Source organism: Staurois parvus, unplaced genomic scaffold, assembly GCF_062004578.1.
Source record: "Staurois parvus isolate SC_StPar_1 unplaced genomic scaffold, SC_StPar_1.0 ptg000287l, whole genome shotgun sequence".
Lineage (NCBI taxonomy): Eukaryota > Metazoa > Chordata > Amphibia > Anura > Ranidae > Staurois > Staurois parvus.
This window is the reverse complement of record NW_028318083.1, coordinates 1,845,902-1,858,664: the sequence shown is the minus strand read 5'-3', so window position 1 is coordinate 1,858,664 and position 12,763 is coordinate 1,845,902. Positions and strand designations below refer to the sequence as shown.

General features: G+C 38.4%; 1 protein-coding gene across 1 annotated transcript in view; it reads left to right on the top strand.

Annotated features, from left to right (window-relative positions):
- LOC149458319 (uncharacterized) overlaps positions 1–12,763 on the top strand; it is a 171,360-nt gene that overhangs the window by 89,982 nt on the left and 68,615 nt on the right. Inside the window, exons 5-6 of the mRNA XM_089682144.1 lie at positions 3,302–3,465; positions 9,477–9,636. Of these exons, the coding sequence (XP_089538270.1) occupies positions 3,302–3,465; positions 9,477–9,636 (324 nt within the window). The remainder of the gene's footprint in view (positions 1–3,301; positions 3,466–9,476; positions 9,637–12,763) is intronic.

Below are 12,763 nucleotides of genomic sequence, written 5' to 3'. Positions count from 1 at the left end.
CAACCTACACATTGTGAACTAAACTAATAGTCTTCACCTGGGTTTCACAATTTCATTTAATTAAACTGACCAATAACATACATTATGGGGTTGATTTACAAATTGGCCCACTGAAAGTGCATGTACATTCTTTCTGAGTGAATGAGGCAAAACAAATATCATTAGGCTATATCCTGTGCTTTATTATTGTAAAGCATTGATTTTTAAATGAAAATACCACATTTGACCAAAAAATTATGCTAAATATTATTGGAAATTTCTATGATACTTATTTCCATCTATTAAAATTTATATTTACAATTGAAAGGCACAGGATTGAGCCTAGTAAAAAATGTTTGCCCTATATGCACATCAATGTATGTACTTTCACTGGACAAATAGCTATGTGAATTCTTTATAAATTAATCCCTATGTGTAACAAAAACATTCTTTATTTTTTTTGCAGTTAGAAAAGTTGACATGGAAAATGCCTAATTATTCATAAATGTTGTTCTTTTTACAATATTGATTAGTATAGACACTAATATCATGTCAGGGATACCGACTGCCGGTATCCTGTGAAACAGGTATGACCAGAAATGTGTGGATTTGCAAAGTATAATGTAATATAATGTAATGAATTAACTATTTGCCCTCTGGAAGATTTACCCCCTTCATGACCAGGCCATTTTTTGAGATATGGTCCTGTTTTACTCAAACTGCCAATTGTGCAGTCAAGAAATGCTGTAGAAAAATGAAAGTTATGAAACCTTTTCCCTACAAATAGAGATTTCTTTTATTTGATCACCTCTGTATATTTTATTTTTTGTGCTATAAACAAAATAAGACTGACAATTATGAAAAAAACAATATATTTAACTTTTTTGCTATAAAACATATCCAATAAATTTTTTTAAAATAACAACATTTCTCCATAACTTGAGTTCAAAATGTATTCTGCTACATGTCTTCGGTAAAAAAAAAAATCTCAATAAGTGTATATTAATTGGTTTACATGAAGATTATAGCATTTACAAATGGCAGTATATATACTGAAAATGTTATTTATGTTCTTATACTAGTAATGGCGGTGATCAGCGACTTATAGCGGGACTGTGGGACTGCAGCGGGCATTCTAGCACTAATTGACACTGGGTGGGAACTGACTAACTGCCACTGACATCTACCAGTGACACCAATACAGTGACCAGTGCTAATAAATAGCACTGACACTGTACTAATGGCACTGGGCAGGAAAGGGTTAACATCTGAGGCAATCAAAGGGTTATAATTGGCAATCAAGTACTTAATATGTATGTAACTATTGTGTGGGTGCAAATATGCTGTTTTTACTCACATATGGTGTGTTTTTTCTCTCTCCCTGGAACAAAAAGGTTCCAGGGAGAAAAGATCCAGCTAGATCCTGTGCCTGTATTTACAAATACAGACACAGTTCTGCTTCTCCTTTCATTGCAGGAGATCAGCAGACCAGGAAGCATTGACCAGGACCTGACAACAAAGATGTCCTGCAGCAAATGATGGCTGGCATCAGCTGGGGAGGCCGCACGCATGCGTACTCTAAACCCGGAAAAACACAGCAACATACGGGTACCTCACTGGGCCTGTAGCTGCTGCCCGTCCGCAGTACAATGCAGGCGGGCGGTCTTTAAGTGGTTAAGAATAAATTGATGACAAAAATATAAATGCATCTCCAATATACTAGAACAGAATAAATCAAACCAAAGAATACAATAAGTGAGTGAACAAACAATGAACAACTGCCCAAACCAAATATATACAGATAGTAGAATATGAGAAGCGTAGATGTCAGAGCCAGGGTCATACACGGGAGGTCAGGCAGAAGAAGCAGGGAGCAAGCCAGGACACAGAGAAGGTAAACGGGAAAAGAAATAAGCAGGCAGGTAAGGGATCAGGCTGCAGGGTCAGGGTGCAGGGTCAGGACCAGGATCAGGATTGGGATCGGGATGCAGGATCAGAATTCAGGAACACAGGTCAGAGGCACATGGACAAACACCAAGGCAAAGAGGTGATGACTGATTTCCATCAGCTTCTGGCTAATGAGAGACACCAGCTGGTGGACACCTGAACTGCAGCCTATAGGTCTGGGAGCCACAGTACCAAGCGCAGGTGAACCCATTCCCAACACAGCAGCAATAATGTTTTTTTTTTCTACTGTTGCAAAGTTCTGCAAAGTTTTATTGCACAACTATACAAAATTAATTACAGTTAGGTGAAAGTGGATGATGAGGTACATTTATTGGCAGACTTCAGGAAGAATAAAGTTTAGAGCATTGGGGAACAGTCTTGGCTGTACTTGGTTACCTTTATTTTGTTTTTGGTCTATTTACTGCAAGGTGAAGTTAGAACTCTGTATAGATTAAAACAATGACCCCCCCCCCCCTCCTAATATATAAGTAAGACAGTTTTCATGGGGATTCTAAGCTCAAAGGCAGTAGGACATGTCCATGTGATTTTTTTTAGGGTCAGTAAGTCATGGCTAGCAATCTGCCACCATTTGCCAAAAAGGCTGGTTTGTGTGATGGTAGCCTTTGGAGATCTGGCTATTTTTGGTCAGATGAGAGGACAATCCTTTTGTGATTTGTAGGAAATACCAATCAGCCACATTTGATAAATAAATTACTTCTCCCAAGACAGAGCTTGTGTTGGTGGTGTCTGACTGAACTCTTATCTCCATAGGTATTAGAATCTAAGAAGGTTTGCTCATCTGGTTAGAAGCACAATGATCTATGCAACAATCCAACCTATCAGACATCTTCCTGGTACATCACCAAAATAGCTGCAGCAATCAGCACAGGGGACTGTATGTTGTTATTTGCATCAGTTTCATTTTTTAATAGTATTTCCAACACATCCAAAATCACTCACACACCAATAGCGTGGCAAAAACTAAATTATTACTACATTTTGGGTCCATTCCAACTCTTTATCAAGCAGGAGTTGCAGTATCATTTGTATGCTCTTTTGGATGTACTGAATAATTTATTAAAAAATAAATTATTGCAAATGGGAATATAGTGTGCCTTGTGTTATTTTTGTGGATGATCTCCATTTTTTTGTGGATGATCTCCATTTCATTAACTTATGAACATTTAATCAATGCCAACTGCATGGCAAAGCAATGACAATTAATAATGTATATGTATTGGTCTATGCAAGTGTACTTTATACTTAGTTTTAAATTGAACGTTGATACTTTATAATGTATATAAATGTAAAACTTTTTTTTTCAAATCTTGAGTAATATGTTTTGCAATGCATTTATTTCTTTTCCATGCTACAGAGACTTTCTTACAGTGCAGAGAAACCAATTGCAGATGCAGCAAAACTGTACTGGCATTTCTTTCAAACAGAACAAAATGGAACTCCTGGCATACTCATCACTTTGCTGATATACACCATGATTTTTATCATATCTTCCTTAGTACTCTACCTTTATTTTCTCAGGTAAGAATTTATTTGAGATTGAGATGTAGAATTTGTTACCAAATCACATAGCATAAAAGATATTAAATTGCAGTTTTCAAGTCATATCAGATTATAACCCATCACAATATAATAGGGGTAAGGGTCAGCTGTTGCAGCTGCAACCTAAGCCATGTTCCTTAGGGCCAACAAACCCATGCTGTCATTATTCATTACTTCATTTAATCAATTGAAAACATTATGGTCGGATAGAGCATACCAGCTGGTATCAACATGGTGGGAATCTGCCATGCTCACAGACTTCACATCATAGGGTCTTTTTGACTGAACTGTCAAAATGGTATCCCTTGTGAAGGTGAGGACACCCATTTTATTTAAAAAGTAGTAAGATAATAAAATGTTCATGTCCTACACTATTTTTGTAATGTGCAGGAGCCACTCTGCAGCACATGGTGAAAAATAAAGTGATGTTTTTGCTTAACGCTTTTATTGTTAGCTGTAACAAAAAAGGAAAACAATTTGTATTTCCTTTAGGATAGAGTGGGGAAGGGCTATAGCCTTTGTTGGGTGTTTATTGTCATCTTTGTCCTGTTCTGGAAATCTCCATTCACTCCCTGTCAAGACAGAAAGTGATAAGAAATCTTTTCAACGGGGACAAAGGCAAAAAAAGACATTTGTAGCAGAATGTTAGGGTCATTTCACACAGGTGATTTTGATGCTGGTGACATCCAGCCAGCATCAGGATCACTAAGAGACTACTTAACAGTTTCTATGGAATTGTTCCATTGCTAATTGGGCCAGTGAAATTTCACTTGGTCTATGTCCTTGTACTATTAAAGGCTATTCAGAAGCATTTCTAGCCAGTGAGGGTACAAATTCCAAGAAGTAAATGTAAGACTCCCCTAATGACTCTGTCACTGGCGAATTGTCATTAGTAGCAGAGTCACCTCTGTGTCATCAGTCTAAGGGTTAGAACTTCTGACGTTGTTTTTTTTTACAATTTCTTGTATGGGCAACACAGGGACAGGAAAAAATAATGGGAGTAGCACTTTGACATTGAAAGAGAAAATCATAGTGGTAATAATGCATAGGATAAAGTTATTCACACCTTAAATTTTTCTCACTTTGAATAACAAATTATTTTTTTACACACAGCATCAAATAATAATACCATTTGAAATGGCTTATCATATATGAATGGATACATTTTATTACATCAGGCCTATAGTATCTAAATAGGAACCAGTACGTTCAAATTGGTTGCTAATGGTAACCTAGCTCTGGCATGTAGGCAAGTAATATGCAACATACCTGTCCCTTGTGTCAGCAGAAAAATTGTTGTTTTTAGAATTACTTCCTTACAATCAGGTTCTAAGCTAAATGCCAATAAATATTTGGTCTACTAGCCATTAAACAGAGGAGGAATGGCCACCACCCCTCTCACTATAGTGGCACCAGCCAATTTGCTTTGTGTGTGTGTCAGGCTGTGAAGAAACACCACTGAGGAAACCTCCCCAATAGGATTCACAAGGATTTGACATACATTGACAGGGGTTTTAGCCCTTCCCTACATATGAAAAACTAAAAAAAGTAGATATTTAGGTATATATATATATATATATATATATATATATATATATATATATAGGAAAAAACCTCAAGAATTCATTAATAATAATAAAAATAATAATCATAATATACAGTATCTCACAGAAGTTAGTACACCCCTCACATTTTTGTAAATATTTTATTATATCTTTTTCATGTGACAACACTGAAGAAATGACACTTTGCTACAATGTAAAGTAGTGAGTGTACAGCTTGTATAACAGTGTACATTTGCAGTTCCCTCACAATAACTCAACACACAACCATTAATGTCTAAACCACTGGCAACAAAAGTGAGTACACCCCTAAGTGAAAATGTCCACATTTTGCCCAATTAGCCATTTTCCCTCCATGATGTCAAGTGACTCGTTAGTGTTACAAGGTCTCAGGTGTGAATGGGGAGCAGGTGTGTTAAATTTGGTGTTATCGCTCTCACTCTCTCATACTGGTCACTGGACGTTCAATATGGCACCTCATGGCAAAGAACTCTCTGAGGATCTGAAAAAAAGATTTGTTGCTCTACCTAAAGATGGTCTAGGCTATAAGAAGATTGCCAAGACCCTGAAACTGAGCTGCAGCATGGTGGCCAAGACCATACAGCGGTTTAACAGGACAGGTTCCACTCAGAACAGGCCTCGCCATGGTCGACCAAAGAAGTTGAGTGCACTTTCTCAGCATCCTATCCGGAGGTTGTCTTTGGGAAATAAACATATGAGTGCTGCCAGCATTGCTGCAAAGGTTGAAGGGGTGGGGGGGGGTCAGCCTTTCAGTGCTCAGACCATACGCTGCACACTGCATCAAATTAAACTGCATGGCTGTCATCCCAGGAGGAAGCCTCTTCTAAAGATGATGCACAAGAAAGCCGCAAACAGTTTTCTGAAGATGAGCAGACTAAGGACCTGGATTACTGGGACCATATTCTGTGGTCTGATGAAACCAAAATAAATGTATTTGGTTCAGATGGTGTCAAGCGTGTGTGGCGGCAACCAGGTGAGGAGTACAAAGACAAGTGTGTCTTGCCTACAGTCAAGCATGGTGATGGGAGTGTCATGGTCTGGGGCTGCATGAGTGCTGCCAGCACTGGGGAGCTACAGTTCATTGAGGGAACCATGAATGCCAACATATACTGGGAAATACTAAGGCAGAACATGATCCCCTCCCTTCAGAGACTGGGCCGCAGGGCAGTATTCCAACATGATAACGACCCCAAACACACCTCCAAGATGATCACTGCCTTACTAAAGAAGCTGAGGGTAACGGTGATGGACTGGCCAAGCATGTCTCCAGACCTAAACCCTATTGAGCATCTGTGGGGATCCTCAAATGGAAGATGGAGAAGCGCAAGGTCTCTAACATCCACCAGCTCCATAAGTGGAAGAGGACTTCAGTAGCAACCTGTGAAGCTCTGGTGAACTTCATGCCCAAAAGGGTTAAGGCAGTACTGGAAAATAATGGTGACCACACAAAATATTGACAATTTGGGCCTAATTTTGGACACTCACTACTTTACATTGTAGCAAAGTGTCATTTCCTCATTGTTGTCACATGAAAAGATGAATAAAATATTTACAAAAATGTGAAGGGTGTACTCACTTTTGTGAGATACTGTAATATAGTTGTTTATTGTTTGTTTATAATGTGTAGTCTATAATGCGATATTTCAGCTAATTATAATAAATGTCCCTGAGAATGTCTTGGATATATGTTTATAAATTAGTAATATTCCTCCAAAAAGATCATGATCTAATGCTAAATATAGAATGAAATGCTTATCGAATTTTCCTTTGATGTTAAAGAGCCTAGATTAATTTCTAAATTGCATTTCATAAATAAGTACATTTCATAACATTTTGAATTAAAATTCAAAAGCACTACCACATGTTAGTAAATAGAAAAACTGAGGCAGATTATAATATGAAAAGTGTTCACATTTGCTGTGCCAAATATTTATCCTTTACTATGAAACATACATTGGAAATCCTGTTTACTTTTGTGATGTATGCTAAAAGGATATTAGGCAACCAAACTGAATAAAATTCAGGCCTGATACATTTCAATTTATAGTAGTTAGCCTTAGCTTGTGATGATCTATCGAACCAAGTACTATTCAGTTTGTTGGATGTTTGCTGAATGCTATAAAAAATTCACACACCCTGAACATTGTGTCCAAACTTTATTGAAGTCTATGCAAGCTGAATCCTGTAATTTTTTTCAGGCCTTTTTAGTAACCACTTTGCAAACTTTTGGTAAAAAGGGGCATAAGTAGCTGAACACTATCATGGGAGTTGTGAAGCTCTGAAAATAAAAAGTAAATACCTTTCAATTGGAAGCAGGTATATTTAATAATGCTTAGAAGGAAATATTAAAAATACAAATTATTAGAAAAAATATGCATGAGGGTGCCTTATGTCAAGTGGCCTACCTGTAGAGGAGGGGATTATCTGCATGGGCTGTCATGGCTTTTTGTTAGCAGGTCATCAGGACATCATTCATTGTGATTCATGATGGATCTACAACCTCATGACCATATTTGGTCAACAACATCACATAGGATTCCCTGCGGCTTGTTTATAATTGGAAAAAAGTCAACATGGGTGTGGTGCCAGAATGAATGAAACAGATAAACCAAATGGCCAGATTTGGAAAACCAGCCAAATCTAGACATTTAGTTCACCCATTCAGCCAACTGCAAACAGCTCGGGTCTGAGTGGAATTCATGGTCAACCCAAACCTGAAGCTCATTCCTAGTTATATTATATTTAACAATAAATTTACAATAAAAGAGTTATTTATTGATTATTTTAGATTTTATTGCTTTTAATAAGATGTAGAAAAATAAAACTTACCTTGGGTTAAAAGAACATTATATTTTATGCTATTGCAATATTAAATACCAACATTGTATAGAAAAAAATGTAGAGAAATAACAATATAGAGGTTCTACTGCATATTAAAGCAATTCTGTGGGCCATTTTCATTTTTTAAAAAGAGTCAGCATATTGTGCTTGCTTTTATTTTTGCTCTAAATAGAAATGCTTCTTCTTTGCACTACTGGAATCTATTTAATTATGTTGCTAGAGGCAACAACCTGAAGCTAAGACTAGCCATCCTGCCCATCTTTACGTCTAGTAAGAGTGTTGCCAGCAGGGGCGGACTGACAACTCATGGGGCCCCTGGGCAATAGGGGATCATGGGGCCCCTGTGTCCTTGCCCAAACTCAAAAAAGCCTATGAAAAAGGTACCAGGGGCATCTCATGGGGCCCCCTACTAACCCCGGGCCCTCGGGGAGTGCCCGAGTTTCCAAATGGTCAGTCCGCCCCTGGTTGCCAGTAAAGTTTCTGGTATTGGACAGGGGGCAGTAAATGGATGGGGATTTGCATTGGCGGCAGGTCTTTGGCCCCATATAGTAGAAACGGAACTCTTAGTAACAGTGGAGCCTGGATCAGATTGAAGCACATAGTGTGTTTTGCCACACAAAGCAAAACAGATATGTTCTGGTGCTATTAGTTAGGACTTTTGCCTTTACACTTAGAGTGGTGACTAAAGTGGATATGTTTCCTTTAACTTTAGATAATAGTGTTTCCCATATGTCTTTTCAAAACAAGAAGCAACTTATGGTTTAATGTCATTTTTTCATGACATGCCTGTAAGTAAATGCCAAATGGAGTTTTAAAGCACTCCACACCGTTTGCTGAGACAGAACAAAAACCTATAGAAATGTCTATATTTCCAGGATTGCAAAAGTACAAGAAGGACTACAAAACTTAAGTTATATAGGGCAAAGCAACACCCCCCTTTTCCTTGCCACAGAAATTACACTTTCATATTTCTTCGATCAGCTGCCTGGAATGAAAAATAAGTCTATACCTCCAGGTGGACCATGTGACTCACCTTTTTCACCAAAAATCAGCATTGTTGCATAGGGAGAGTCCACAGGGTGCTGAAGTGAGGCATAAAGGGAGAATAAAGTAAACGTATTGCTTTGTGTTGCTTAGGCTGTTTCCTTTTAAAGTGTATCTAAGCCCAAGGATAAAAATGTAATCTATTACAGTTATTAGTCTTTAGATGTGGTGGCTGCATTTGTTTTTCAGGCCTTTCAATTTATTTTCACCTGGTGAGCCTGACATTAACACAAGTAGGGGTGACAATGCTCACTCAACAAACTGTATACATTGAGAGCAGTACTGTTACCCTAGGACAGGACTATAAAACACTTTTCCCTTTTCACATGTCTATAAAAGAGAGGTAAATGTTCTATAGTCTACAATGTAAAAGGGTTTACATGCCCTTTACCCTTTATGAATTGCAACTTTGATATTTGTAAATGTATTTTTTTTTAAATATATCCCATGTTAAAGACCTCTTTGAATCTTACTTTAAATCCTATAAACAAAACAGCAACTACATTTTACTATATTTTACAGGATACATAAAGAAAGCTGGATATTAGATGTTTTTCAGCGTATAAGTTGCGAGGAAGCAGTGTGCCCTGTTCCTTATGATCTGGAAATTTCCAATCAAGAGTTAAGCCAAATTGTAAGAAAGGCAGAACAGTGGAGGGGAATTAATGGAGAAAGAAGAAAAGTAAGGAAATCTATTTACTCATCTTTTTTTAATAACTCATTTTAATGTTCACATAGCTTTTTAAATGATTCATATATTTACACAACGTGTTAATGATATTTTTCTATGTATATAATATATTCTATCTTTTTATTATAGGAAATATACAGTATAGTATACATATAAAAACTTTTTATGCTGAGGACCATTTTGTTTTATTTCTCATTATAGGAAAAATGTGAAATATTGCATGAGAATATGTTATATCTCCCATTTTCAGCTAGTACGTGGCCATCTCCAAGCAAAGGGCAACTGTTTTCTGCATGTCATACAGGTTCTTTTTGAAATGGACCTCAATATCTAGAGAGATCAGTTAACACGTAAGGCTCAACTCACAAAACTAACACACCAGGATAGGGGTCATTATTTTCAGAAAAGGGACAGCTATTTCTAACTGAGTTTGATGAAATTGGAGAATTACTGTCATAAAAAAAAAAACATTTTGACAGGAGGTACACACCAATCCTTCTATATCCCAGTAGAATTAAGCTAGATAGATCATTTTGGTTTAATCAGTGAACACAAGGTAAGGCAGGGCTAGATGTTTGCAAAGTGAGGGTCTTGGATGTACAGGTATTAAGTATTTGAAGAAATAATATTAAATATATACAAATAAAATGCATTTGACCAAAAACCTGTATGTGTATTTTTAAATGTAATACAAAGAACTAGTCCTAGTCAGAATGTGAGGGGTCCAACAGGAGGCAAAAACTACCTTTGAAACTGCTTTAAGGAAGGGAGCTGAATGAGTCTAAACCAGGGGCAGACTGACCATTTAGAAACTCAGGCACTGCCTGAGGGCCCAGGGTCAGTAGGGGGCCCCATGAGATGCCCCTGGTACCTTTTTCATAGGCTTTTTTGAGTTTGGGCTAGGACACAGGGGCCCCATGATCCCCTATTGCCCGGGGGCCCCATGAGTTGTCAGTCCGCCCCTGGTCTAAACTGAGTTCCCTCTTGTAGTTAATCTGAAAATCTCTTTATTTTATACAGTTATAACGACTTTAAGGTAAGCATTGCAGTAAAAAGTCAAAATAGGTGCTCACCAGAAATAGATAAATAGACTATACTGACTTTTTAAAGCTAAATTGAACTGTGAAAACTGCCCCCAGAAATGGCAACCAAAGCACGAAAGACTAAACACCAGCATTGCCTGAAGCATAGCCTAAACCTGATATTTTCTCTATTACTGGATTACCATGCCTTGTTCTCTACTGTATCTGTGTGTGTGGAGATAGCCATCTTGGTAGAGGCAGGGCTTTGTTTCCTCATGTCAAAGGTTCCCCTGTGGTGAATGGTACTCTGATGAATGGTGTAGGTGGTGAATGATGTAGGGTTATTTAAGCAGCAGGTGCAAGCAGGGAGATCTTAGCCCTGAAGATCCTCAGGTACAGCTTCCTCTCCAGCATAAAGAACAAGGAGCAACAACAGTTAGAGAGAGCAGTGTCTTAGATCTCACTGCAGATATATAGAAATTAGGCTATAAAACAGGAGTGCCTAAGCATAGGAAGTGCACTGAATGTTTTCAAGACAAAAGGTAAATATTTAAAGGTATTAGCTAACATTTCTAGATGTTACAAACAAAAAATATAGCTGCTCAATTAACCTGTAACACCTCAGATCCCCTTCTGCTCAAAGGTGCTCACTTCTCTGGGGTCTTTGCTCTCACACACAATTCAGCAAAGCTCTGGAACCATCATTTCCAAAAATCAACTTTAATGTTCAGCCCAAACACAGGCACTCAGAGATAAAAATTCACCAAAGCTGGGTTTTTTTCAAATCAGTTTAAGCGAGTTTATCAGGGGTTGGCAGTGTTTGGTGTTTGGGTGTTTATTTTATTGCTCAGAATTTTTATTCATTCTGGCCATTAAAATGAATAAACCATGAAGTGCCAAACATGTCTAGCACTTAGACTCTTTTAAGCGCATTTAGCTGCATTTGAGTGCCTCCAAATTCTGTTTATCCTAAACTCCTCTAAAAGCCTATGTGTGCATGGACACAAAGACTTTTATTGAGGTGCATTCAGAGGCAAAAGACATCAAAAGCCCCAAAAATATCAGTTTAGAAGCAGCAGTGTGCATAAGACCTTACAGCAGATCTCCTGGAAACATATTTTAACTTACTTTTAATGCTGCTTTCCTAACTTCCTAAAGTATGTGGTCCATTTTCTGGTTGGCTCGGTAGTTTGTGAGATATAGCAGATGCATATTTTAAATTACAGGGTATCCCCTTCTGTCTTCTGTTTTGTAAGACCGGTTGCCACTACTCCTTGTATTCCACTTGCCACCAGTCTTGTCACATCTCTGCTGTAGTTCTTTGCCTCTAGTCTCAGACTCACTGATCTACACACTACAGTGCACAGGGATTGCATCATTGCCTGCTCGCTGTAGTGGGTGGATCAGTGAGTCTGAGACTTGTGGTCTGATCAGCTCACAGAGGCAGTGGTCTTAGAATGACAGTCCTGGAGACTTTGCCCCTCCTCCTCCAAATAATAACAGTATGGTTTTGGTCATAAAAGTTAGACTTGCAAATGTCCACTTGTGATAGGCACATCATCCACTCCCTGTGTATATGGCTCCTGCGGAGTTCCTCTGTATGTTGCTATCAAGATATAACACTTCAGGCTCCCATTGCAGCTCCTCTAACTGAGCACACAATCTCCTAGCACACAGTCATCTCAGGCTTATAGGTATCCAAGCTTGCAGTGTTAGTGGAGAGGCATTCTCAGCTGTCTCCGGAGCCGGTTCCATGCACAGTACTACATGGGAGGAGAGGGCAGCAGCAGAAGGGATTGTGTGCTAGGAGAGTGTGTGCTCAGCTAGTGGAGTTGCAATGGGAGCCTGAAATGTCATCATGATGGTGGCATACAGGAGCTCAGCAACAGCGATACACACATGTGAGTAAACCAGCAGCTACTGGTGTCCTAAAACCTGAAAAACTAGAAGAGGAAACAAGTTTTATTTATCTAGTCCTTTATTTCTTTGAGGCTGGAGAATGTAGGGGCGTAATTTGCTGTAAAAGTGGGCGAGTACACAGGCAACATTTGCGGACTCAGTGTACCTGCCCACATTCACTACAGTGCCCTTTGCAT